Source organism: Schistocerca gregaria, chromosome 2 (genome assembly GCF_023897955.1).
Source record: "Schistocerca gregaria isolate iqSchGreg1 chromosome 2, iqSchGreg1.2, whole genome shotgun sequence".
NCBI lineage: Eukaryota > Metazoa > Arthropoda > Insecta > Orthoptera > Acrididae > Schistocerca > Schistocerca gregaria.
This window is the reverse complement of record NC_064921.1, coordinates 610,737,011-610,762,939: the sequence shown is the minus strand read 5'-3', so window position 1 is coordinate 610,762,939 and position 25,929 is coordinate 610,737,011. Positions and strand designations below refer to the sequence as shown.

The 25,929-nt window shown below is 37.9% G+C and overlaps 1 protein-coding gene across 1 annotated transcript in view; it reads left to right on the top strand.

Annotated features, from left to right (window-relative positions):
- The window catches only part of LOC126334588 (arrestin domain-containing protein 3-like), a 164,404-nt gene that overhangs the window by 92,732 nt on the left and 45,743 nt on the right, over positions 1 to 25,929 (top strand). Inside the window, exon 3 of the mRNA XM_049996979.1 lies at positions 6,683 to 6,894. Within this exon, the coding sequence (XP_049852936.1) occupies positions 6,683 to 6,894 (212 nt within the window). The remainder of the gene's footprint in view (positions 1 to 6,682; positions 6,895 to 25,929) is intronic.

Genomic DNA, 25,929 nt, shown 5'->3' with positions numbered 1-25,929 from the left:
AGAAACTTACTAAGATGTCTAGAATCCAAAACAATTCTCACTCCACCATTTCACTTACTAGCCACAACCAAAGAATTATTGTAAGTAGTCCCCCTTCTCTCAGTTAACCCCCCTCCCCCTTTCAGTTTCCTGAATTTCTTTCCTTTTTGAAAATGGTATACTATATGGATTGAGAAAGTAATGTTGATAAAACATGCACCAATAGCCTTTCACTTTCCCTGGTCTTTTACTGAACACATTTCTAAACTCCAATAACAAATTCTTAAGATGTTCATTTTGTTGGTCATTAAGAGTTGTAGCTTCCTCTCTTTAGAATCTACTATACTTTAAAATTCCTGATCCTCAGTCTCATCAATATTAATGTCATCATCAAAGATCTGGTACTCACCTTTGTTTCCAATGTTTTGCAAATAGTTTCCCACAGTTTAAAATAAAGAAATTAGTTTTCACCTAAGTATTACTTTTAGGTTCCAGAATAAACAATTCTTTAGCACTCCATCCAAAACAAGCCTCAACGTTTGCTATCTAATACATACTAAGAATTATATTTTCTTCTGGACTGGGGATCACTAAGCATCCATGTTCAAAAGTCTTGTCTCCTGTACTTAAAGTTGCAAATACGCACCTGAGATTTTACCAATTTGCTTTGCTTACCTGTAGCTCCTCTTATCTTTACACCTGCAATGGCTATTTCCACAAAATTCTTACTACACATGGTCTTGTCTCTAAATTGTTCATATATACCACAAGTCAGGCTTCCTGTATCAATCAAACAGTTACCTTCCCACTGATCAGTCTTAATTTTAATGTAAGGGTACCCAAAATCTCTCTGTTGTCACACACTTCATGCAAAAGATCACTTTCAATTTCATCAAATGTTCCACCACACTGTCTTCACAAGGTATAATCAACTATACACATATCAGTACATTACTTTGATTTTTCATGTTGTCAGATAAAATTGAACACAACGAATAGATTCCATGACACAACTAACATCACTTGTTACAGAAGGTACATAAAACACATTACTGTCAAAATTACACTTCCTGCATCGATCCTGTTTCACTTCATTCCACCAACTGCGATACAAATTCTGACTAACCACAGCTAACTTATTCCAGAGTGCACCTTCATCTAAGTTATCATCAATCTGATTCCAAACAAACTAAAATGTTCCCACCTTTATTCTCCAGTCTCACAGATACCCCACCTTTATTGTTTTGACCATTAAGCTGCATGACATTAACTAAAAACTATTTGGTCACACTGGTATTCCATGACCCTCACTTACAACATCACATGCATCAGTTACCTTACCTGTATTGTCAACATCATTTACAAATAACTCTGAAACTTCATTATTCTTAAACTCCACAAATACCTGATACAATCATCATATTCCTCCAAAATTACTTTATCAACAACATCACTAACAATACAAGTCTCACCTCCATCAAAGTCACTTTCCTCACCTGCATTCATTTACAATAAGCCACAAGTCTCAGACTAATCAACCTGTTACTTCACAGCTCAGTTACTACACAGTTACCAACCTTTGTTACTTCACTGCTCTCATTCACACTACATCAAAAATACCACCTAGTTCAGATACAATACAGTCATAACCTGATTTACATACATCAACAACGTTGTCCACCCAAGAAAAATTGGAAATTTGAGGTAAGTTCAAAGGGACCAAACTGCTGAGGTCATCGGTTCCTAAGCTTACACACTACTTAATCTAACTTAACTAACTTACACTAAGGACGACACAAACACCCATCCCGAGGGAGGACTTGAACCTCCAACTACATCAAAATTCTCACTACTCTCACATTCTGGTTTGTGATTAACATTTACATCACCATAATTAAACATAGTATACTAAAACTTTTGGTCAAAACATAAATGAAAAATCTGATATTCCTCTTGTTCAATTTCATATACATGTGCTACTAATTAACACTGTTATTATTGTGTAATTGCAAGTGTAACATGTGAGTCCTGTGGTTGTTATGTATCCTCAACCCAAAACTGTGGACCTTCATTGAGGTAAACTGACATTTCCTGAATAGTTCCTTCTATGATTATTTCTTCTATTAAAATGCCCATGGTTCTACCCATTATTCCTATCTTGCTGCTGTTCAGAATTTCTGTCTATACTGACACTTTGATCCTGATGGCAGTTCCCATTATCTCTGTTTCTGTGATTGCTTCCATTGACATTTATATAATTCCTATTACTTTGGTACATACTCCTTTCTACCGCCCTGTCCAGCCTGTCAAAATTTCATAAAAACTGTTCAAGACGTCATCAGATCCATGTACCAAATCCCACTACAATCTTTCTGGTAATCTCCTTTTAAGTGCATCAATCAAGGTCATTTTGTCAAATGGTTTGTCAAGATGTGCTAATTTTGTTAGCTGGTTCTTACAAAACTCTTTCTGAGTGCCATCATTATTCCTATAATTAGGATAATTCAAAAATTCACTTTTGATTCTCCCTTGTTCTGCTTCTGACCAAAATTTATTTAAAAAAACTTTTCTCAAACTCTCATATGTTTCCTATTGACTTGAATGTAAATTTACCAATGACAGAGCTTTGCCTTCAATAAATCTTAAAAAAAAAAATAATTTTGCATTGTCATTTATGCGTGACACAAAGCTATCTCTGTAGTGGAGCAGAAGTTCAGTGGATGTAAAATATCTGATGGAAAACTTTTGATAAGAGTGTTGGACCATGCAGTATCAGTGTTTGCACACAGGTTTTGTTAATACAACTTTCCTGAGCTGCTGAAATTTTTTGATCTAAAACAGTTACATTAGTTTGCATATTATTTTCTACATTTAAAATGTTTTGGGTTAAACTGGCTCCCAGCCCTCATTGTTTTTCCACTATGGCGAAACTTATTTTCCAAAACAAATAAATTTATTTTCTAAATCATCAACTTTTTCATTCACACTTCTTAACCTTTCTGATAACCCATTTTTTAGCTCTGAAACGTGATTACTAAGTTGTTCTATCTGATCTTGTACTCTGTTCAATTTGCTATGTTTATCTGTCTTCAGTTCCTCTATTTTTGGCCAAATTAACTGTAAAATATTAGTTTTTACAGTTTCTTTACTGACTATGATTTCACTTGGCTCAGACATGTCGTGACTGGAGCCTGCAGCTTTCGTTTCTACCTCACTTTTGGTTTTGTCCCTATTCATTTTGTTAACAAGCACAGAAGTCCACAAACAAATTAACTTCACAAATAGTTTGTGCTTATCTTTCTTTTTTGATGTCCCTGGTTGTAGTTGTAAAGTCCTCTTCCCTTTCATTCGATCTGGACCGTCTTTAGCGGTAGTACATCATCACTCTTGGTCTGATTTGCTTTGCTGGGCAGTCTTTGGTTTTTTGCTCCATGTAATCATTATTTATTTTTACATAAATTCCAAAAATTAACAGAATCAAGCACTTTCTGAAACAGACAAAACTTCATTATTACTCAATTAATCCTAGACAAGCCCTAACTTGTAATCTACTTCCTTCCTAGTTGCAGCTATAGTCCACAATGAGCAATTTCTTTTCTGAAGATTTGATAGGAATAAGATTACAACTTTTTAGTTTACTTATCATTTCTTGTAGAGTTGGTTCCAGTTCTTTTTGTCTAGGGTTTTGATTCTTGAAGCTGAAATTCTCACATTTTAAGTTCTCATGGTTGAATTGATCTAAATTATTTCGAAGTTTATCATTGCAGAATTTTTGTTTTTACATTAATTTATTTTGCCAAATTTTAGTATATCACACAGTATTTTGAATTTTCGCATTAACAAAGCCAAAATTACATTGTTCGCCCAAAATACAAAAATACGTCCGATCACATCACTGGCATGCTTACTACTCCTCACTCTGTGGTAATAACAATATTCCAAAGGGTTTATAATTTTTCTTGACAAATGAATTTCTATTAGTTTCGAATATTATTTCATAAATAAATCCAGAAATAAACATAATAAACAGTACTAGATTGCGCAATTAATAATAGAAGTTTTAAGTGTGCTGGATAATCCATACTTTCAAATGTTTGTAAAAAAATTAATTTAACTGTACATGCAGAGTAAGTACTATTGATTATAACATCCAAAATAACAATTCCTATTCATAAATTTTAGCTTGGAATACACAATATGGTGTATAACATTATATGAAATTTTTCATAAAAACAGCTGAGATAATACTGACCTGCCCAAAATTTGAAAAATATTTCTGGTATTGACTACTACTGTTGAGGAAAAGTAATGCTAGAGTGGGATGTCCTATTACAACCACATTCACGAAAGTTTCTCTATGCCTCTATACCCTCCAGAAGTTCTGAAACATATTTTCACACGATGCAGAAGATAAACTTGGCAGTCATTTGTTTAAATGAACATCCACTATTGCAATGCAATCCATCATAGCACACATAGTGAGAATACTTAACAGGTAGAATCAATCACATTTAATTCTACCTGAAACATCTGCCTATTTGATCATGTTAGTGCTTCATACACCCAGTAGGATTGTTGCGGCAGACAAGTGACTGTCATATACTCTGTTTAGTTTTCAGCTCCTCATTGTACAAGTACCTGTCATCTCTTCACAATCACAAGTTCTCACTCATATAGTGTCCTTGCTGTGTGTGCCGGTATTCAGAGACTTTTTCCATTCTGCTTTCCACCTGGGCATCACTAGAACAAGCTTCTTTGCATAATGTAGTGCCCTGTTGCATTTTAGAAAATACTGAAGCTCTTCACCCCTGTCAATCTCATAAATTTATCTGAAAAAAATTAATGTTTATGGCTAGTTTCCCATTGTAAGAGAGTAAAGTAAATGCCCCTTTTCTTCTCCAGTGACAATTTCTTTTTCTTTTTATTACTCAGTCAGTCATGCCACTTTCTTTTCCTCTATCTTCATTATTTACATTTTATCATTCTCTTCATCTTCCACACCTTCTCTCATGTCCATTACTGCCAATGCTTGTAATTTAAATCTACCTGTCTGTAATTTTTCTTTGTTGTTCTAGTGTTCATGAATGAATATAAACTGTATTGTTTTCACTATTTATATATTAGTAATTTCTAAATGTTGGATTCTGTGTTCAATGGAAATTGTAACATGGGGAAGAGTGTGATATATTGGAACTCTTTTCAGACTTCCACATGTAGCCAGCCCTGTAACAGAAGTTTAATATAATTTCCTATTCCATTTTGAAATGATAGCATTCATTTTTGTGTGCTGTACTTTTTTTTCTCCAGAAAAGCAACATTTTTTCAAATGTGAAAAACTGTTCTGAGGTCACTTTCCTAGGAACAAAAATACTGTTCAAATTAAAATGCACTGAAATCGAAAAACTCTTGTCAGTACTATATTTACAAGTCTACGTGTTACATTATTACTCCACAATGCATCAATAATCAGTAAGTGAAATTAAATGAAGAAGAAGCATTATCAACAAACCAGTTGCAAATTAAAGACATTTTGAAGAAACTCAGTTCATTTGCAAGTGTTGCGTTCCATGGTAGAAAACCTCATTCCATTTCAAGGTACAATATGATGCATAACCAATGAAGTATTATTTAACTGCCCACATGCTACATAACTAGTTTTAAAATGCACATAATTTTACTCATCGTAAAACTCTGTGAGAGAAGAATTAACAACATGCTTCAAATTGTTTAAATATTATACTGCACTTAAATATGTAGAACTCAGAATATTTACAAACACTCCACAAAATACCACCTCATGCCCCACATAACAAAAAGTGTAGAAAATGACAGAAACTGCTTATGGCTGTTCATAGTATGCATAACTGACCTGAATGTGCTCTGGATTGTTGTCAAATGAGGAAGGAGGACAGACATACCTGCCAGAGAGTCTGGTTTGAGGTGTAGCATTTCTGAATGGACCAGAAGTTGTGTGACTGGGAGAATTCATTTCACCTCCAGGGGAATTGGACCCATGGAATTGTACCTCAGGACTCTCCAGACTATCAGCAAGAAATTATTTTCACAAAATGAATTATAGATGAACATTATCTTCTTTACAGGTCTGGTTCTGGGAGAAAAGTAAATATTGTAAAGGTTATGAACCTCTGGTAAAGTACTTATTTTACTTATGTCAGAGTTCGTAGCAGTGCATGGTCATTAGCTGAGGAACATGGCCTTCAGAATATCATGTGGGAAAAGCTCGAGTTGGGTTTCGCATGAGCATTGTTTTCAGAGTCCATGTTGGTCCCATGGAGAAGGTCATTCTGTTAGACATACCTCATTACTTTTGAGTTTGGAATGGTTTTTAAAATTCTACTGTGTATGAGCTTATCACAAGATTTGGGTTTCCATTTAATCTTAAAAGTGCTAGGAAATGTCAGCATACTTTATAATGAGGTAACAGGCATGGCAATTGTTTGTGAATATCAAGCAGGAAGTGGTAAATTTGACCCATGACATGGTACCTCAGAACTCTCTAGACTATCAGCAAGAAATTATTTCCACAAAATGAATTACAGATGAACAGTACCTTCTTTACAATTCTGGTTTGGGGAGAAATGTAAATACTGTAAAGGTGATGAACCTGTGATAAAGTGCTTACTTTACTTGCAGCTATACTCATTTTGATTTACAAATTTATTCAAAATATGGTCTGTTTTAGCTGAGGAGCTCATACTTCCACCAGGAGAGCATGTGTATAATTTTTCTGTCAAACTCCCAGAAAATTTACCATCGTCATTTGAAGGCACATACGGCCACATTCGTTACACAATCAAAGCAAAAATGAACCGTCCATGGGCATTTGATGAAAAAGTCAAAGCTTTCTACACTGTGTTATCACATCTAGATCTGAATACAGATCCTTTGGTCAAGGTATGTTATTATGAAGCATTGTACATATAAGAAAGTCGTGGTATCATTGATTTACTAATATTCCATTGTACTGCATATAAGAATGACCTGTGTTTGAATATTCCACTACATCAACTGATGGTGGTGGTCGTGATGATGATGATGATAAGAACAATAAAAAAAATGCAAGTTAAAGACCAGTTTCATTTAAAAATGATAGTTTCGTATCTAGGCAGCAATCTACGTTATTCATGTTTTCTTTAATTTCTGTGTTTATTTGTAATCCATTACACCAACTGTTAATGAAATCATTTTGTGACATTTTGGTAACTATAAACTGTTATTTGAGTTTTGCTTTACCTAAAAAAAAGTAAGAGATATGTAATGCACCAATATTTAAAAGGATTCAAATATGATAATACAACTGTCAACAAACTGTCCACTTATGTTAACGGTTTTTTGCTGACTTGGAATTTTAATGTTAATATGAATGCAAATCTGAATGGTATAGATTCCAAGACTGTTGATTAAAAAGATTGAAAACTTAAATTTTCCAAAACTGTCTACAGCCTTCAGTGCATGAAGAGGATTAGGTGCAGAGTCAACAGCATTCTTGGCAATAATCTACAAGAAATCCTTTAATCAGTAAACTAGTCCCAGTGTTGTGGAGGAGTATACATCACACAGCATAATTGTCCTTGTGACTATCATTCTGTTTGTTCCTGAATTTTAGAAGATACTCTGAGTTTATTGACAGAAAATTTGGCTTTGAAAAACATCTGTCATGTATCACAAGGCTCTGATAATGGAAGGATATATGGCAGAAAACGATTACATAGCTTCACTTTTGGGTGAAAGCAAATAGCAGGCTACTGTTAATCTGTAGAATGCTTGGAAACTAATTTCATTTACAAAGGATACTTACTTATAAGACCATAGTGTAAATTTCACTGCAGAAGTGTTTGGGAGCCATACTGGACTATACTAGCAAGTGGCAGAATGTGTGTATATGATGAAGCTGAGTGTCAAGTCACAGTACTATTTGACGAATGAGAGAGAGGAAAATGTGGTTGTCACCATGGAAATTGATTTACTTCCAGCTCATACTTGCTGTGTCTACTAAACTATGAAGAAAATCAACAGGCAAGTAACATCTCACACAGAAACACAAGAACAATTAGTAAACCTGCACTCACATCTGAATCGAACACAAAGAACTCCTTATATATGGTACCCTACAGTAAAAACTAATATTCTTCACATCCCTTACAGTGATATGCCAAATGTATATGCAGCTGAGGATATCATCCAATGATTTAGATTGTTCACAAATAATGAATTTAATGTACATTGAATGAATCTGGAACAGCTTTGCTGTTTGATCTCGACTTCTGAACTGTAATCAACCTAAAAACTCAACATGTTCAAACTTCAGATAAACTAAACAATTTTTGAAATTAGTTCAACAGAACTTATGAAACTACCATTTTATGTTTTGAAAGCTTTTCTTCAACAACAACAATTCCTGTAGAAAAGCCAGATGGTACACTTAGTTTAATTGGTAGACTACAGGGAAACTGATGTTTCTTAGTGAAAGATACTGTTCATTGAATTCTTTTCTGAGATGTTCTTCAATACCAATTTACAGTATGATTGATATGAGTTTGAGGTAAAGTGAATTATCAAGTATATTCAAATATGGGTGGCATGAATGGTCTCAAGTTTGCTTAAAATGAGGAATATTCAGAAATATAAATCTACAGATGACTGAAGAAGGGCCCTTCTATTTTGGGAAAAAGTGTGCTCATTAAGTCTCACAAATATACACTGAAGAGTCAAAGAAACTGGTACACCTGCTTATATTGTGTAGGGCCCGCATGAGCACACAGAAGTGCCACAACACAATGTAGTATGGACTCACTATTGTCTGAAGTAGTGCTGAAGGGGAATTGACACAATGAATCCAGCAGGGCTATCCACAAATCCACTATAGTGCGAAGGGGGGAAATCTCTCCTGACAGCACGTTGCAAGGCATCCCAAATATGCTCAGTAATGTTCATGTCTGAGGAGTTTGGTGCCCAGTGGAAATGTTTATAGCAATTCTGGATGTGTGGGGTATTGAATTGTCCTGCTGGAATTGCTGAAGTACGTTGGAATGCAAAATGGACATGAATGGGTGCAGGTGATCAGATATGATGCTTACTTATGTGCCACCTGTCAGAGTCATATGTAGACATATCAGGACTCCCATATCATTCCAACTGCACACCATTACAGAGCTTCCATCAGCTCAAACAGTCCGCTGCTCAAATGAAGGGTCCACAGACCCATGAGGTTGTCTCCATACCCGTACACATCAATCTCCTCAATACAATTTGAAACAAGTCTTGTCTAATCAGGCAACATGTTTCCAGTCATCAACAGCTCAATGTCAGTCCTAAGAGGGCCCAGGCAAGGCATAAAGCTTTGTGTCATGCAGTCACCAATGGTACACGAGTGAGCCTTTACCTCCGAAAGCCCATATTGATGATGTTTCATTGAATGGTTTGTGTGCTGACACTTGTTGATGGTCCAGCATTGAAATGCACAGCAATGCGCAGAATGGTTGCAGATCTGTCATGATGAATGATACTCTTCAGTCATCGTTGGTCCCGTTCTTGCAGGATCTTTTTCTGGCCAAACTGGTGTCAGAGCTTTGATGTTTTACCAAATTCCTGGTGTTCATTGTACACTCATGAAATGTTCATATGGGAAAATCCCAATTTCATCACTACCTCAGAGATGATGTGAACCATCTCTCATATGTCAATTATAACACCATGTTAAAACTCACTTAAATCTTGATAAACTGCTATTGTAGCAGCAGTAACCGATCTAACAACTGTGCCAGACCCTTGTCTTATATCGACATTACTGACCACAGCACCACATTCTGCCTGTTTACGTATCTCTGTATTTGAATTCACATGCCTATAACAGTTTCTTTGTTGCTTCAGTGTATAAGGAATGAAGGTGTTTTTTTTTTTTTTTTTTTTTTTTTTTTTTTTTTTTTTTTTTTTTTTTTTTTTTTTTTTACAATGTAGATATCAAAAGTTTCATGAAGCTGATATTATTGTTGGTTGTTGACTAATAGATGAAGTCACTGAGTGGGTGAGACAGCAAATGAATGTAAAATATCAGCTTTGGTGCAGTTGCAGAAGTAAGTGTGACAATAATTGCAGATTTCACACTGTAAGTATCTGTACTGCAATGACTGTCATTTCATGGCCAGGCATGTCACTTACACTCAGAATAATGAAAATTATTAATATATATTATCTTCTGAAAATATTGCCATGAGCTGTGGGGCATGTGGTGTGGGGTAGCAGTTAGCAAAGTGGACAGTGTGTTGTAGGTTGCCAGTTCAAGCCCAACCACCAACAATTATTTGTTAATCAGTATTTACAATTTCTGGAAGATTCTTGAGAGGTATTATGTTTGTATATTATGTATTATTTGATGTTTGTATACATAGCAGCACTCTCCATCCATCTGTTCCAGGTGGACATTAGTATTCATGATAAATATGCTTTCAGTTCTGAGTGTTGTACTTCATAATAACAGTGCTTTCAGATTTTGACTTTATTGTGGTTATGATACGACACTGTTTGTTGGAAGTGCTGGATGCTTTCAGACTTCTGTATCACCATGGCTCCAATTAGGCAATGTAAAATCCATAGCTACACAGAGAGGAACCAGGATACAAGTAGTGCATCATTACCAGAGTCTGTGTCCGCACCCAGTAGCTAAATGGTCAGTGTGATAAAATGTCAATCCTAAGGGCCCAGGTTCGATTCCCAGTTGGGTCAGAGATTTTCTCTGCTCACGGACTGGGTGTTGTGTTGTCCTAATCATCATCATTTCATCCTCATCGAAGCGCAAGTTGCCGAAGTGGTGTCATATCGAAAGACTTGCACCCAGCGAAGGGTCTACCCAACGAGAGGCCCTAGTCACAGGACATTTGCATTTACCAGAGTCTGTGTATTCAGGAGACTCATGAATTAAGGAACTGATAAAGTTGGCAAATTCAGGAGGAGGGATGACATGGTGTGTTTGACAAATGTGTACTTTAACTTGGATGCCACAGCCTGGCAGTTGTTCAAGAACAAAGAAGCTGGGATAAATTCCAGGCAGAACTGAAGAAAATATTTGATGTCAATCAGCAGCAAGTCTGCTGAGAAGAAGAACAATTAAAGAACAGAGTCCAATGTCATGGGGAAACATTGCAGCCCTACAGACAGTTTTGGCCCTGTGCCGCAGTGAGAATCTGAATATGACAGAAGCCAAGAAAATCTTACACTTTATGAAAGGAGTCACAGAAGACATGTACCAAGTTCTTCTGGTAAAGGATGTCACAACAAGAGATAAATTCATCAAGCAGTGCCAGCACATCAACAAAATGCAACAGAAAAAGAACTGGATCTAAGAGGATGACCCTCAAATGTGGGTTGTGGAAGTCCCGTCATGACTTCACCTCTTTCTTATTCCAGGTTGTAAGAGGAGAAGTACAGCATTTGGGACAAAGAGAACTGTCAGATCAAGCAAGCAAGACATAGCAGCCATAAACATTGATCCCACATGTCAGAAGATAATAGAGAATGTTGAAAAAGACGGATTTATTGCCCTTTAGTACAAATATCCACCACCAGTTAAAACTGCCAAATGAAAAATATCTTGAGAATTTGGAGTTATGCCACAGCTGTCAGATGACAACCCGGCACCCAACCAACTTAAGTGTCATCAGCTCCTCTGCCAACTACAATGTCCTGCAGAAGAAGCGAAATTTGGAGGACAGAGGACAACAAGCCAGTATCTATCCACTGTTGATGTCCTGGACACACATTGTCCAGAGAAAGAGGATGAGTTTTTGACAATTACTATGGCTCCAGTTATCAACAATCACAACAGCTCTATTCATGCCAGTCACCTGTAGTGTCAAATGAAGCCCACAGCCATAGAATGGATGAGGTCAATCTCCAACACGGCATAGCCAGTCCCCATCACTTTACAGAATTATCAGTCACACCTAACCACTGAGTTGAGTGAGGTGACCATCTGTGGCCGTGAGGCCATCACAGGTGAAAATATTTCATGAACAACAGTCACCAAGATGTCAGGAAGTCTCATCGACAGTCAACCTGTCCAGGAAATAGTTGACTTGGGGACTTCTCTTTCTGTAATGTCGAATACTTATCATTGATAGCGAAAGAAGGATGGGATAGTGATTGTGCTGAATGTTTCAAATGGGAAGTCTGTCCAGCTAACAGGAACATATATTGCAAGAATAACTATAAATGACTGAACAAAACCCTTAAAATTTTTCATTTTATTGGAATGTGGTAACAATGTTATTCTTCCATGGGATTTCTTGCAGACATCACTAGCAACCATAAACTGTGGAAGATCAGAGCTCAAGAGGTTCTGTACGAAGACACACCCCTTGCAAGGACTATTGCAGTGGGATGCCAAAGTTTCATGGAATGAAATGGAAGAAAGATTTTTCCTTGTCTTGAGATTTTCTCCAGTTCTAGCATCATATGACAATAATGCCAAGACAGAATTACACACTGACACTTGTGGTTATGGGATAGGTGCAGTACTAGTACAAAATCAGCATGGTGCTGAAAGTGTGATAGCTTATGCTTCTGGGGTACCTTCTGGATGTGAGAGGTACTACCTTACAACTGAGAAAGGGTGCCTTGCAGTTTTTGGGCTATCAACAAGTTCCTGCAAACCATTCACCACTGTGAGAGAGCATCATTCTCTATGTTGGCTCATTAGCCTGAAGGATCCATTGGGTCACCTGGTGAGATGGGTACTGAGGCTTCAGATGTTTAATGTCATAGTGGTATACAAAAGTGGACACAAACACAAGTATGTCAACTGCCTATCAGGGAATCCTTTGAAGAACACAGCAGTGTCGACAAAATCTCAGTCATCACTGCATTAAATGACATTACTTCTGAATACAGAAGAGATCAAGCATAGCTGAAAACCATAGTAGCCTTGAAGAATGAGGAATGGAAAAAGGAGAATTTCAGTTAATAAATGGAACACTGTATATGAGTAAATACGATCCAATGGGGTGGAAAGGGTAGCTCACCATCCCAGCTCATCTATGTACAGTTATCCTGAAGTTTTTCCATGGCACTCAAACTTGTGCTCACGTGGGATTCATGAAGACTCTAGATAGATTCAGATGCAAGTATCACTGAATGTGGCCCTACCAATCCATTACACTGTAAGTGAGGAATGCCAGTGGCAGAAGTATGTGCTGAAGTTACTTCCAGAACACCTGGTACCAATTCCAGTTCTGGCATAGTGCTCTTCCAAATTGGAATCGACCTCTTGGGGATGTTCCCAAAGTTGACAAATGAGAATTGATCGATAACAGTCTGCTCTGTCCACCTCACCTGATACACTGTCACCAAAGCTCCAGAAATTCCAAGGCTCCTTGTATAAGACATCATTCTGAAGCACGGAGCATTCTGTATGATGATATCCGATCATGGAAAGGTTTTGCACTCAAGACTAATATCAAAGGTAATTTTAAGTTGTGAAATCACCCACAGGGTGACAATGGCCAGCCACCCACAAATAAATAGTTCCACAGAACACTTTAATAAGACATTGGCAAGAATGCCTTTCAATGTATGCTGATCTCAAACAGATAAATTGGCCTACAATCCTTGTCATTGTGACATTAACATAAAACACAGCAAAGTAAGACACTACAGGCTTCACACTTTTCCTTCTGCTGCAAGATCATGGGGCCAAAACAACAATGTGTACAAAGTTCCTGTCTCAACTGGACAATACTCGGGATGACTACATGAAAAATATCACCACCTGTGTCTAATAAGCAAGGCAATTGAATCATCTAAAGTCTTTGGATGCTCAGGAGCAAGAATGCAAGCACTATAACATCATGCATTGGCCAGTAAGATACAGCCCGGGAGACTTTGTACAGATTTTTAAGCCTATGCAGAAAGTGAGACTGCCAGAAAAGTTAGTAAAGAGCTACTTTTGGTCATATCATAACCTTTCTCAACACATATAGAGTTGCAGATTATGACACTTCATCAAGAAGACTAAAGAGCAGAGCTGTTATACTTTCCTTCATATGAAAATCTACTACAGTACGGAGGCATAGATCAATGATAGAAGGTTCAAGCAAACCAAAGATACACTCATCAAACATGCGCTTTGATGGGGAGGCTATTTTTATGGTGAAGAGTATGTAACTACACAACCAGAATGCAAGAATCCTTCAACACTGTCGTACAGAGGATCATTGGCAAGATCTAGATCCAGGGTGTAGTGAGCTCCAATGAGAACTTCTGAGGAAGACATGTTGCAGGCTGTGGTGGATGTAGTGTGGTATAGTGGTTAGTGTCGTTGGTTGGCATGCTGTATGTCACCAGTTGAAACTGAAGAACCATTAATTTGTTATTTAGTATTTATCATTTCAAGAAGATTCTCAAAATACTTTTGAAATATCCATTGTTTGCAGAAATAGCAGCACTCTCCATGCAGGAGTTCAGTCCATTCTGTTCTGATCTGTTTGTGTATTGGTGTTCATAATGAACATGCTTTCAGTGCTATTTGTTTGTACTTCACGGACAACCCTGCTTTTGGATTTTGACTTGATTCTCATTATGACAATATAATTTGATTTGCAGGTAGGTCACAACATTGAAACTTACTGCCATGACAAGGACACCCTTTGTTGTTTTCTGCCTAACCCCAATACCTATTCTCAAATTCACTTCACCTAGTCCTTCTCAACTCACCAAGACACCTTTCCAGATGTTGATCTCCACCTCTCAGAAGGCTCCATAAATAACACCATCTACAACAAGTGTACCAACCACCAACGACACATCGATTTTGACAGCTGTCTCCTGTGCCACGTCTAAAAGTCTCTTCCTTAAAGCCTCTCCTTCTCCATATGCCCCATATGCATTGAAAGGCAGGAGTTGTCAAAGTATACCAATAATCTTGCCAAAGCTGTTATTGACAAACAGTATCATATCCAGCTCATACATAAACAGGTCTCCCATGCTGTCTGCTCCTCTGACACCAGTAAACCTGTTAACCAGCTAGCCACCAGCACTTCTCTGATCACCCAGTATCATCCTGACCTTGCAAAGCTCAACCACATCATCTACCATGGCTTTGCCTACATCTCGCAGTGCCCTAGGATGAGGGACATCCTGCTCTACATCCTACTCACATCCCCCAAAGTAGTGTTCTACCACCCATACAACCTACAAAATACCCTTATCCATCCTTGTTCTAAACCTCTCAATCCTGGTCATTTCCTTGCAGTTGGCCCAGATGCAAGACCTATCCTGTGCACCCACCCATCTACTCCTGCTCCAGTCCAGTCACAGGCATTTCCTACCCAATAAAAAGGAGGGCCATGTGTGAAAGCAACCATCCATATATAAGCTATGCTGCAACTACTGTACCCCATTTTATGTGGACATGACCAGTAAACAACTGTCTACTCACATGAATGGCCACCACTAAACTGTGGCAAACCTCAATCTTGTCCATTGTGTTACCGAACATGCTGCACACCACAACAAAAATGACTTCAACAGTTGCTTCACTATCCAGGTCTTTTGAGTACTGTGTTACAGCGCAAATTCCTCTTAACTACTCAGATAGCAATTGTCTTTCCAACATACCCTGCATTCTCACAGTCCCCCTGCCATCAGTCTTCACTAACCTGTTCCCACTGCCTCACCATATATTTTCCCTTGTCACTTCTGTCTGCACCACTTCTTCTCTGGCCAAATCATGCACTGCCTTCTCCTATCCCTCTTTCTTCCACCCCCCCCCCCTCCCCCATGCTTCTCTCTCACCTCCCTCTTCATCTTCACCTTTCCCTCTCTCCCCCCCCCCCCCCCCTTCCTCTCTCTTCCACCTCCTTATTCCTATATCCCATTTTACTCTGTACTCTTTTCATCTTGCTGTGCAGCTGCAGAGTCATCTATTCAAAGACCAGCCTCTTTCTCACTACCCCCCGCTTGTGCCCTCCCCTACACACTCCCCGCCTCCATCAGCTCAGGCACTGTTTTCAGTAATGAAGTATCAATTATTATCAGTCTTGCTGAGGTCACGGGAGTTTATATTTGAGTGTCTCTGTGGTTCTGTTTGTGAATATGTGTACTTCTGCTAGGAAAAGAGCTAGTTCTTGAGCACTATTGTAAATGCTGTTCCCTGTTACGTGTTTCTGTGCTCCAAGCACTGATCTGCTATAGGTGAGTAGTTGTCTTTCTCTTATTATATAATATTACAGACAGGAGGGAGATACATGGGTTCAGATGTGCTCAGTAACTTTGTGGAGCATATTAGCCTAAATGTGTTGTAGGTAATGTAGTGGTATTCAGGACTGAATTAAAGAACTTTTTCCTTAAATAAATGTTTTAGGTTATTTCATTATCACTATTAACATTGTTATATGATAATCATTTTTGATACTTAGTTTTAGCATGAAAAGGGTATTTTAGATTAGATGACTCTTCATCCAGTCCATCATGATAACTGTAGGGGACCCATAAGTCTCAGTATAAGATCCAAGGAAATACCCACTAAAGCTGAGTCTTAAAACCACTGCAATTGACTGTTGGAGCATTTACAACAAAGTGCCAAAATTTGAGGCACTCTTGAGAGGCAGTGGAGCTCACAAAACAGTAAGTGCAGAAAGTTGGTTGAAACCTGAAATAGACAGGAGTGATACTTTTTAGGAGAATCTGAGTATGTATCTAAAGAGTAGGATAATGATAAATGGAGGTTGTGCATTTGTGACTGCAGGTAAGAAAATAAACCCAATGAGGTAGAAACTGAAATTGCATTTTGTGGGTAGGGCTCAGTATCAAGGGTGGTCATAAATTTGTAACTGGTTCTTTTCATGGGCTGCTAGGCTTGCCTTCAGATGTAACCAAAATCTTTAGAGAAAACGTAAGTTCACCAGTATGTAAGTTCCTCAGGCATAACTTCATCAGAGGAGACATTAATCGTTCAACAATCAATTGAGAATATTACAGTTTTGTAAATGGTGGGGGTGACAATATGCCCTGTGAAACATTACTAAATGCCTTCTCTGAGAACTACTTAGAACAGATTGTTCAAAAATACAGTCATAAGGGAAATGTACTGGATATAATAGCACCTGGCCTCTTTGAGGATATCTTCTTTGATATTGGTGTCCATGTGACAACTGTATTAACAATGATTTCCAACATACGAAAAGCAACTAAACAAAGTACAAGTATTTATGTGTTCAGCAAACTAAATAAAGAGGAAGTTTGAAACATCCTGGAGGGGATCACATAGAAAACTGTGGCATAGGGCTGTAGATAGGAAGGTGCTGACTGAAATGTGTTTGGCTGTCAAACAAGCATTTGCATAATGCCTGTTGCAGTCATTGACATCACAGAAGTAATTTCTGTTAATAACCTCTGCTGACTACTGCAGCAGAATATTATCCAAAGATCACCCAAAAAACCCTAAGAAATTCTGGATATATTTAAAGGTTCTTAGTGATACCAAAATTAATATCCAGACCTTCATGGGTAAGACAGTAACAGAAATTGACAGTAGCAAAACATAAGCATAAATGCTGAGCTCTGTTTCCAAATTTTCCTTTATGAGTGGAAAACCCAGGAGTACTTTCCTAATTTAATTCTCACTTGTTAGCAAAGACAAGTGGCATAGACGTTAGTGTCATAGGTGTTGAGAAACAACTAAAATTGCTGAAATTGGACAAATGTGCAGGTCCCAATGGAATCTCTGTCAGATTTTATACTGAATTTGCAGCTGAATTAGCCCCTCTTTTACTTATAATCTACTATAAATCCCTCAAATGAAAAACTATGCCCAGTAATTAGAAGAAATCACAGGTCAAACCCATCTATACAAAGGATAGCAGAAGTGGTCCACAAAAACTGCTCTCCAATATCCTTCAAATCCATTTGTTGTAGAATCCTGATACATATTCTGAGAAAATATAATGAGGTATGCTGAGCAGAATCACCTTCTACAAGCCAAGCAGCATGGATTCTGTAAACATCGATTGTGTGAAACCTGACTCACACTTTTCTCACATGATACCCTGAAAGCCATGGATCAAGGCAAGCAGAATTTCTTGGTAGGGATTACACAGCATGTTATCTTGGATGGAGAGTCACAAACAGGTGCAGAAGTAACATAAGGTGTGCCCAGGGAAGTGTGTTGGGGCCCTTGATTTTCATGCTGCATATTAATGACTGCAGATAATATTAATAGTAACCTTAGTCTCTTTGTGGATGATGCAGTTATCTATAATGGAAAAAACTGCTCAAATATTTTCTTAGATCTTGATATGGTTTCAAAGTGGTACAAAGATTGGCAACATGCATTAAAGTTCAGAAATGTAAAATTTTGTACTTCACAAAATGAGTACAGTATCAATTCATCAGTCAGAATCAATCAACTCATACAATTTCCTGCGTGTAATTATCTGAGCAGTATGAAATGGAGTGATTACATAATTTCAGTCATAGGTAAAGCAGAATCTGTGGTAGTTAAACAGATAAAAAAAATCTACTCCTCAAGAAGTGGCAGGAGAACACACACACATAAAAAAGGCTTTACTCTTTCGGAGCCAGTGGCTGCTTCCTCTAGCAGAAGAATTCCAGGGGAAGGAAAAGGGTTGAAGCAAAAGGACTTGAGAGGTTTAGGGAAAAGGGTAGAGTTCAGAAAAGTCACCCAGGACCCAGGTCAGGGGAGACTTACTGGACGGAAGGAGAAGGTGATGTCTTTTCTCCTCAACCCGTCCGGTAAGTGACCCCTGACCCAGGGTTGTGTGTGACTTTTTGGATCTCTACCCCTTTTGCTAAACCTCTCTAATCCTCTTCCTTCACCTCTCTTCCTTCATCTTCAACTGTTCTGCCAGGAGAAGGATCCACTGGCTCCAAAGGTTGCACAATTAAAACCTTTTTCCAAGTTAGTTCTCCTGCTGCTATTTGGTGAATAGATTTTTTTGTGGATTCAATTACATTATATTGTAAAAAATGATTATTTTCAGTGTTCAATTCCTTGGTAGAGTACTTGAGAAATGCAGTCAGTTTACAAATGAAATTTCTTACGAAAACATTCATCATTATATGGAACCCACATTAGAATATTGCAGAGATATACTGGACCTGTATGAAATAGGACTACTGGAAGACATTGAATATATACAGAGAAGGGCAGCATGAATGGTTACTGATTTGTTTGACCTGTGGGAGAGCATTACTCAGATGCTAAAGAAACTGAACTGGCAGCCACTTGGAAATACGGTAGACACAAACTATCCCAAGAATGCCTACATACAGAGTTTCAAGAAACAGCTTTAAATGATAAATGTAGGAATATATTCCCCCCCATGAACCATGGACCTTGCCGTTGGTGGGGAGGCTTGTGTGCCTCAGCGATACAGATAGCCGTACCGCAGGTACAACCACAACGGAGGGGTATCTGTTGAGAGGCCAGACAAACGTGTGGTTCCTGACGAGGGGCAGCAGCCTTCTCAGTAGTTGCAAGGACGATTGACTGATCTAGCCTTGTAACATTAACCAAAACGGCCTTGCTGTGCTGGTACTGCAAACGGCTGAAAGCAAGGGGAAACTACGGCCATAATTTTTCCCGAGGGCATGCAGCTTTACTGTATGATTAAATTATGATGGCGTCCTCTTGGGTAAAATATTCCGGAGGTAAAATAGTCCCCCATTCGGATCTCCGGGCGGGGACTACTCAAGAGGAAGTCGTTATCAGGAGAAAGAAAACTGGTGTTCTACGGATCGGAGTGTGGAATGTCAGATACCTTAATCGGGCAGGTAGGTTAGAAAATTTAAAAAGAGAAATGGATAGGTTAAAGTTAGATATAGTGGGAATTAGTGAAGTTTGGTGGCAGGAGGAACAAGACTTCTGGTCAGGTGACTACTGGGTTATAAACACAAAATCAAATAGGGGTAATGCAGGAATAGGTTTAATAATGAATACGAAAATAGAAATGCGGGTAAGCTACTACAAACAGCATAGTGAACGCGTTATTGTGGCCAAGATAGATACGAAGCCCACACCTACTACAGTAGTACAAGTTTAATGCCAACTAGCTCTGCAGATGACGAAGAAATTGATGAAATGTATGATCAAATCAAAGAAATTATTCAGATAGTGAAGGGAGACAAAAATTTAATAGTCTTGGGTGACTATAATTCGGTAGTAAGAACAGGGAGAGAAGTAAACATAGTAGGTGAATATGGACTGGGGCAAAGAAATGAAAGAGGAAGCCACCTGGTAGAATTTTGCACAGAGCGCAACTTAATCATAGCTAATACTTGGTTCAAGAATCATAAAAGAAGGCTGTATACATGGAAGAAGCCTGGAGATACTGACAGGTTTCAGATAGATTATATAATGGTAAGACAGAGATTTAGGAACCAGGTTTTAAATTGTAAGACATTTCCAGGGGCAGATGTGGACACTGACCTCAATATATTGGTTATGACCTGTAGATTAAACCTGAAGAAATTGCAAAAAGGTGGAAATTTAAAAAGATGGGACCTGGATAAACTGAAAGAACCAGAGGTTGTACAGAGTTTCAGGGAGAGCATAAGGGAGCAATTGACAGGAATGGGGGAAAGAAACACAGTAGAAGAAGAATGGGTAGCTTTGAGGGGTGAAGTAGTGAAGGCAGCAGAGGATCAAGTAGGTAAAAAGACGAGGGCTAGTAGAAAGCCTTGGATAACAGAAGAAATATTGAATTTAATTGATGAAAGGAGAAAATATAAAAATGCAGTAAATGAAGCAGGCAAAAAGGAATACAAGCGTCTCAAAAATGAGATCGACAGGAAGTGCAAAATGGCTAAGCAGGGATGGCTAGAGGACAAATGTAAGGATGTAGAGGCTTATCTCACTAGGGGTAAGATAGATACTGCCTACAGGAAGATTTAAGAGACCTTAGGAGATAAGAGAACCAGTTGTATGAGCAGAGCTCAGATGGAAACCCAGTTCTAAGCAAAGAAGGGAAAGCAGAAAGGTGGAAGGAGTATATAGAGGGTCTATACAAGGGCGATTTACTTGAGGACAATATTATGGAAATGGAAGAGGATGTAGATGAAGATGAAATGGGAGACACGATACTGCGTGAAGAGTTTGACAGAGCACTGAAAGACCTGAGTCGAAACAAGGCCCCCGGAGTAGACAACATTCCATTGGAACTACTGACGGCCTTGGGAGCGCCAGTCTTGAAAAACTCTACCATCTGGTGAGCAAGATGTATGAAACAGGTGAAATACCCGCAGACTTCAAGAAGAATATAATAATTCCAATCCCAAAGAAAGCAGGTATTGACAGATGTGAAAATTACCGAACAATCAGTTTAAAAAGTTAGAGCTGCAAAATACTAACACAAATTCTTTACAGATGAATGTAAAAAACTAGTAGAAGCCGACCTCGGGGAAGATCAGTTTGGATTCTGTAGAAATGCTGGAACACGTGAGGCAATACTGACCTTACGACTTATCTTAGGAGAAGGATTAAAGAAGGGCAAACCTATGTTTCTAGCATTTGTAGACTTAGAGGAAGCTTTTGACAATGTTGACTGGAATACTCTCTTTCAAATTCTAAAGGTGGCAGGGGTAAAATACAGGGTGCGAAGAGCTGTTTGCAATTTGCACAGAAGCCAGATGGCAGTTATAAGAGTCAAGGGTTGGGAAGGGAGTAAGACAGGGTTGTAGCCTTTCCCCGATGTTATTCAATCTGTATATTGAGCAAGCAGTAAAGGAAACAAAAGAAAAATTCGGAGTAGGTATTAAAGTCCATGGAGAAGAAATAAAATCTTTGAGGTTCACCGATGACATTGTAATTCTGTCAGAGACAGCAAAGGACTTGGAAGAGCAGTTGAACGGAATGGATAGTGTCTTGAAAGGAGGATATAAGATGAACATCAACAAAAGCAAAACGAGGATAATGGAATGTAGTCAAATTAAGTCAGGTGATGCTGAGGGAATTAGATTAGGAAATAAGACACTTAAAGTAGTGAAGGAGTTTTGCTATTTGGGGAGCAAAATAACTGATGATGGTCGAAGTAGACAGGATGTAAAATGCAGACTGGCAATAGCAGAGAAAGCGTTTCTGAAGATGAGAAATTTGTTATCATCGAGTATAGATTTAAGTGTCAGGAAGTCATTTCTGAAAGTATTTGTATGGAGTGTAGCCATGTATGGAAGTGAAACATGGATGATAAATAGTTTGGACAAGAAGAGAATAGAAGCTTTCAAAATGTGGTGCTACAGAAGAATGCTGAAGATTAGATGGGTAGATCACATAACTAATGAGGAAGTATTGATTAGGATTGTGGAGAAGAGAAGTTTGTGGCACAACTTGACTAGAAGAAGGGATCGGTTGGTAGGACATGTTCTGAGGCATCAAGGGATCACCAATTTAGTATTGGAGGGCAGCGTGGAGGGTAAAAATCATAGAGGGAGACCAATAGATGAATACACTAAGCAGATTCAGAAAGATGTAGGTTGCAGTAGGTACTGGGAGATGAAGAAGCTTGCATAGGATAGAGTAGCATGGAGAGCTGCATCAAACCACTCTCAGGACTGAAGACAACAACAACAACAACAACAAGGAATATATTACTATCCTTTATGAATTGTTCCAATAGGGGTTGCAAGAACAAGATTATATTACTGAACATGTATGCAAAGGCATTTAAACATGCATTCATCACATGCTCCAAACGTGAATGGAATGGGAGGAAGCCCTTATAACTGATACAATGGGAAATATCCTCTGCCATGCACTTTACAGTGGTTTGTCAAGTGTGGATGGAGATGTAAAGTTAGAAATAAATGGATGCAATTACTTTTTCAACATTCCAGAATGTCCTAAGAACCCGCAGAATACAAATAATGTAATGTAACAAGGTGCTTTTTCTAACTTAATAACTGTTTTTTCATTTGGTGTGTCTTAGAAAAATGCTCTCTGAGACTAAAATGGTATTTGCATAACATATTAACTTCTAAACATATAATTAATTGTCACATTCTTTTTGTGTAATTCATGTGCATCATTACACTGAGGTGACAAAAGTAATGGATACCTCATAATATCATGTCGAACCTCCTTTCGCCCAGTTTAGTGCAACAGCATGATGTGGCATGGTCTCAACAAGTCATTGGAAGTGCCTTGCAGAAATATTGACCTGTGCTGCCTCTATAGCTACCCATAATTGCAAAAATGTTGCTGGTGCAGAATTTTGTGCACGAACTAACCTCTCTATTATGTCACATAAATGTTCAATAGGATTCATGTCAGGCAATTTGGGTGGCCAGATCATTTGCTTGAATTGTCTAGTTTTCTTCAAACCAATCATGAACTGTCGTGGAATGGTGACAAGGCACATTGTCAGCCATAAAAGTTCCAATCGTTGTTTGTTGCAAATAATCTCCAAGTAGCCAAACATAACCATTTCTAGTCACTGATCAGTTCAGTTGGACCAGAGGACCCACTCCATTCCATGTAAACACAGCCCACATCATTATGGATCCACCACGACCACCTTGCGCAGTGCCTCGTTGATAACTTGGGTTCAAGGCTTTGTAGGGTCTGTGCCACACATGAACCCTGCCATCAGCTCTTAGCAACTGAAACTAGGACTAATCTGACCAGCCCATGATTTTCTAGTCATCTAGGGTCCATCTGATTTGGTCATGAGCCCAGGAGAGGTGCTGCATGTGATGTACGCTGTTAGGAAAGGTACCTGCATTGGTCGGCTGCTGCCATAGCTCATTAATGCTAAATTTTGCCACACTTTCCTAATGAATACATTCCTCGTATGTGCCACAATGTACTCTGCCATTATTTCATGCTTTATTGCTTGTGTGTCAGCACTGCATTTTCTGTTATGAGATTTAACACCTGAAATTGGATGTGCTTGGCACATTATTTCCACTGTGCATCTCAGAACATTGAATTCCTGAATGATTTCTGAAATTGAATGTCCCATGCATCTAGTTCCAACTACCATTCCACGTTTAGAGTCTGTTAATTCCCATCATGCAGGCACAATCACATCAGAAACCTTTTCACATGAATCACCTGAGACAAATGACAGCTTTGTCAGTGCACTGCCCTTTTATACCTTGTGTGCACCATCTGCATATGTGCATAATGATATGCTTACTTTTGTCTCTTCAGTGTAATAACTTCTAAAATAGATGTTAGGTCATGTCTCAGGGGTGTTCTTGAATCAGCTTGTGATGTGATCAAACCTGATACATGTTTTCAATTCTACAATACCAGTGGATTTTTTGCCTTCATTTCTAGGTGAAGACCTCTGTGTAAAACCTGTGTTTACAAAAATGCATTGTTTCATACCTGACATTTAATATTTCATGTGATTAAGATAATTTTGAAGTTTTAACCAAGTTTTGTTCAATATAACAGTTGAGTTAAATAAGATTTTTATCAAAGTTGTACATAATTAAGTTATTTGAATTTATATGTAATTTTTGACCTCCCTTGCACTTGGTGGGAAGAGCAGTTGTAAGATGGGGTGTTGGAAAACCAATTGATAAGGGTAGTCATGTCTGACTTATTGTAAGAAACAGTTCCATTTTAGATGTTGTGGAAAGTCAGTAATGTTTGGAGTTATCGCAGAAAGCAGTTGTGAAAGGCTGTTTTGTGAAATCTTTTGTGAGAAGCAGATATCTTTTAGGCAGATGTAACAAATGATCAGAACTTCATAGCTCATATATTTTGTGAACCAGTCAACTAACTAAGTAATTAAGAATACAAAAGACAGAAAGAATAAACTGCTTTTAAATGGTAGTTAGTGTATCCTCAAAGTTTACAGTCCCAAAAATAGTATAATTTCTTCATACAAATAGGACCTGTAGCCATTGTTATACCTCTGAGAAGAGACAACAGAGCCAAAATTAAGACAGTCATCTAAGTACAAATGTAATACTTTAGTACTGTGTGCACATCTTCTCTATGTAGTTCAAAAATAACTAACATCCATACCATGGGGAAGTTATTGCATAAACTTCATTGGAAGAGGCATGTTACAGTCTGCACTGAATTTTACCTTTAGAGTTCAAATTATTAATTCCTGTGATCAAACCATACATTAAGAATTTCAACATAAAATAAACTGACTATCGATGATTACAAAGAAATACTATGCCAATATTAGCTATTCTCATATTCTGATGCAGGGAATGATGAATTACACATTAAAAATATGTGAGCTGCTTTTTTAACTTAAGTGTGTCACATAAGCTTTCACTAGGGGTGTCAGTAAAGAAGCCGCTGTAGGTACGATAGTCAGCTGTTGAAATCTCTGTCATTTGCTAGAACACTCTTCTATTTTTCAATATTGTTTTTCATGTAAAATAAATATCTACTAAATTTGTGGTGTATGCAGGTAAGTAATGTACTTAAATTAAAACTAAGTACACTTTACTGAAATGTATAGTGAGTACTTGTTGCTTTTGAAGTTCAACATCTTCCCACTGAACTGTGAAAGACACTTACTTTCTAGAATGAAAGTTTTCCCATTAACTACAAAGCATGTGGCATGTCATCATTTTCTACTGGTACAATGTGACAAATGTTCACCACCTCAAGAAATTTTAGCGTATGTGATTTCAGCAATGGATAACATTCCATGAAGGAAAGAGAGGCTAATGAAAGTACAGTTTATGTTTTAATTATGAAGATCTCAGGCAGGCTGTGTAATCTTTGAATAGTGGATTCATAACAGGTTTGTGCAGGAAATGTGATGCTCTTTGAAATCGTGAACAAGAGATAAATAAAGATTTTTATAGTCTAGGTACTGTTTTTCTTTTTCCTATTATTAACACTCTGAAACTCAGTTTTTATTGTTCATAAATTAAGGTCCATTAAGTAAAATTTTCACTTTCATTTGTTGTAGGCTGTAATCTCATAGAATGTTATAGAAA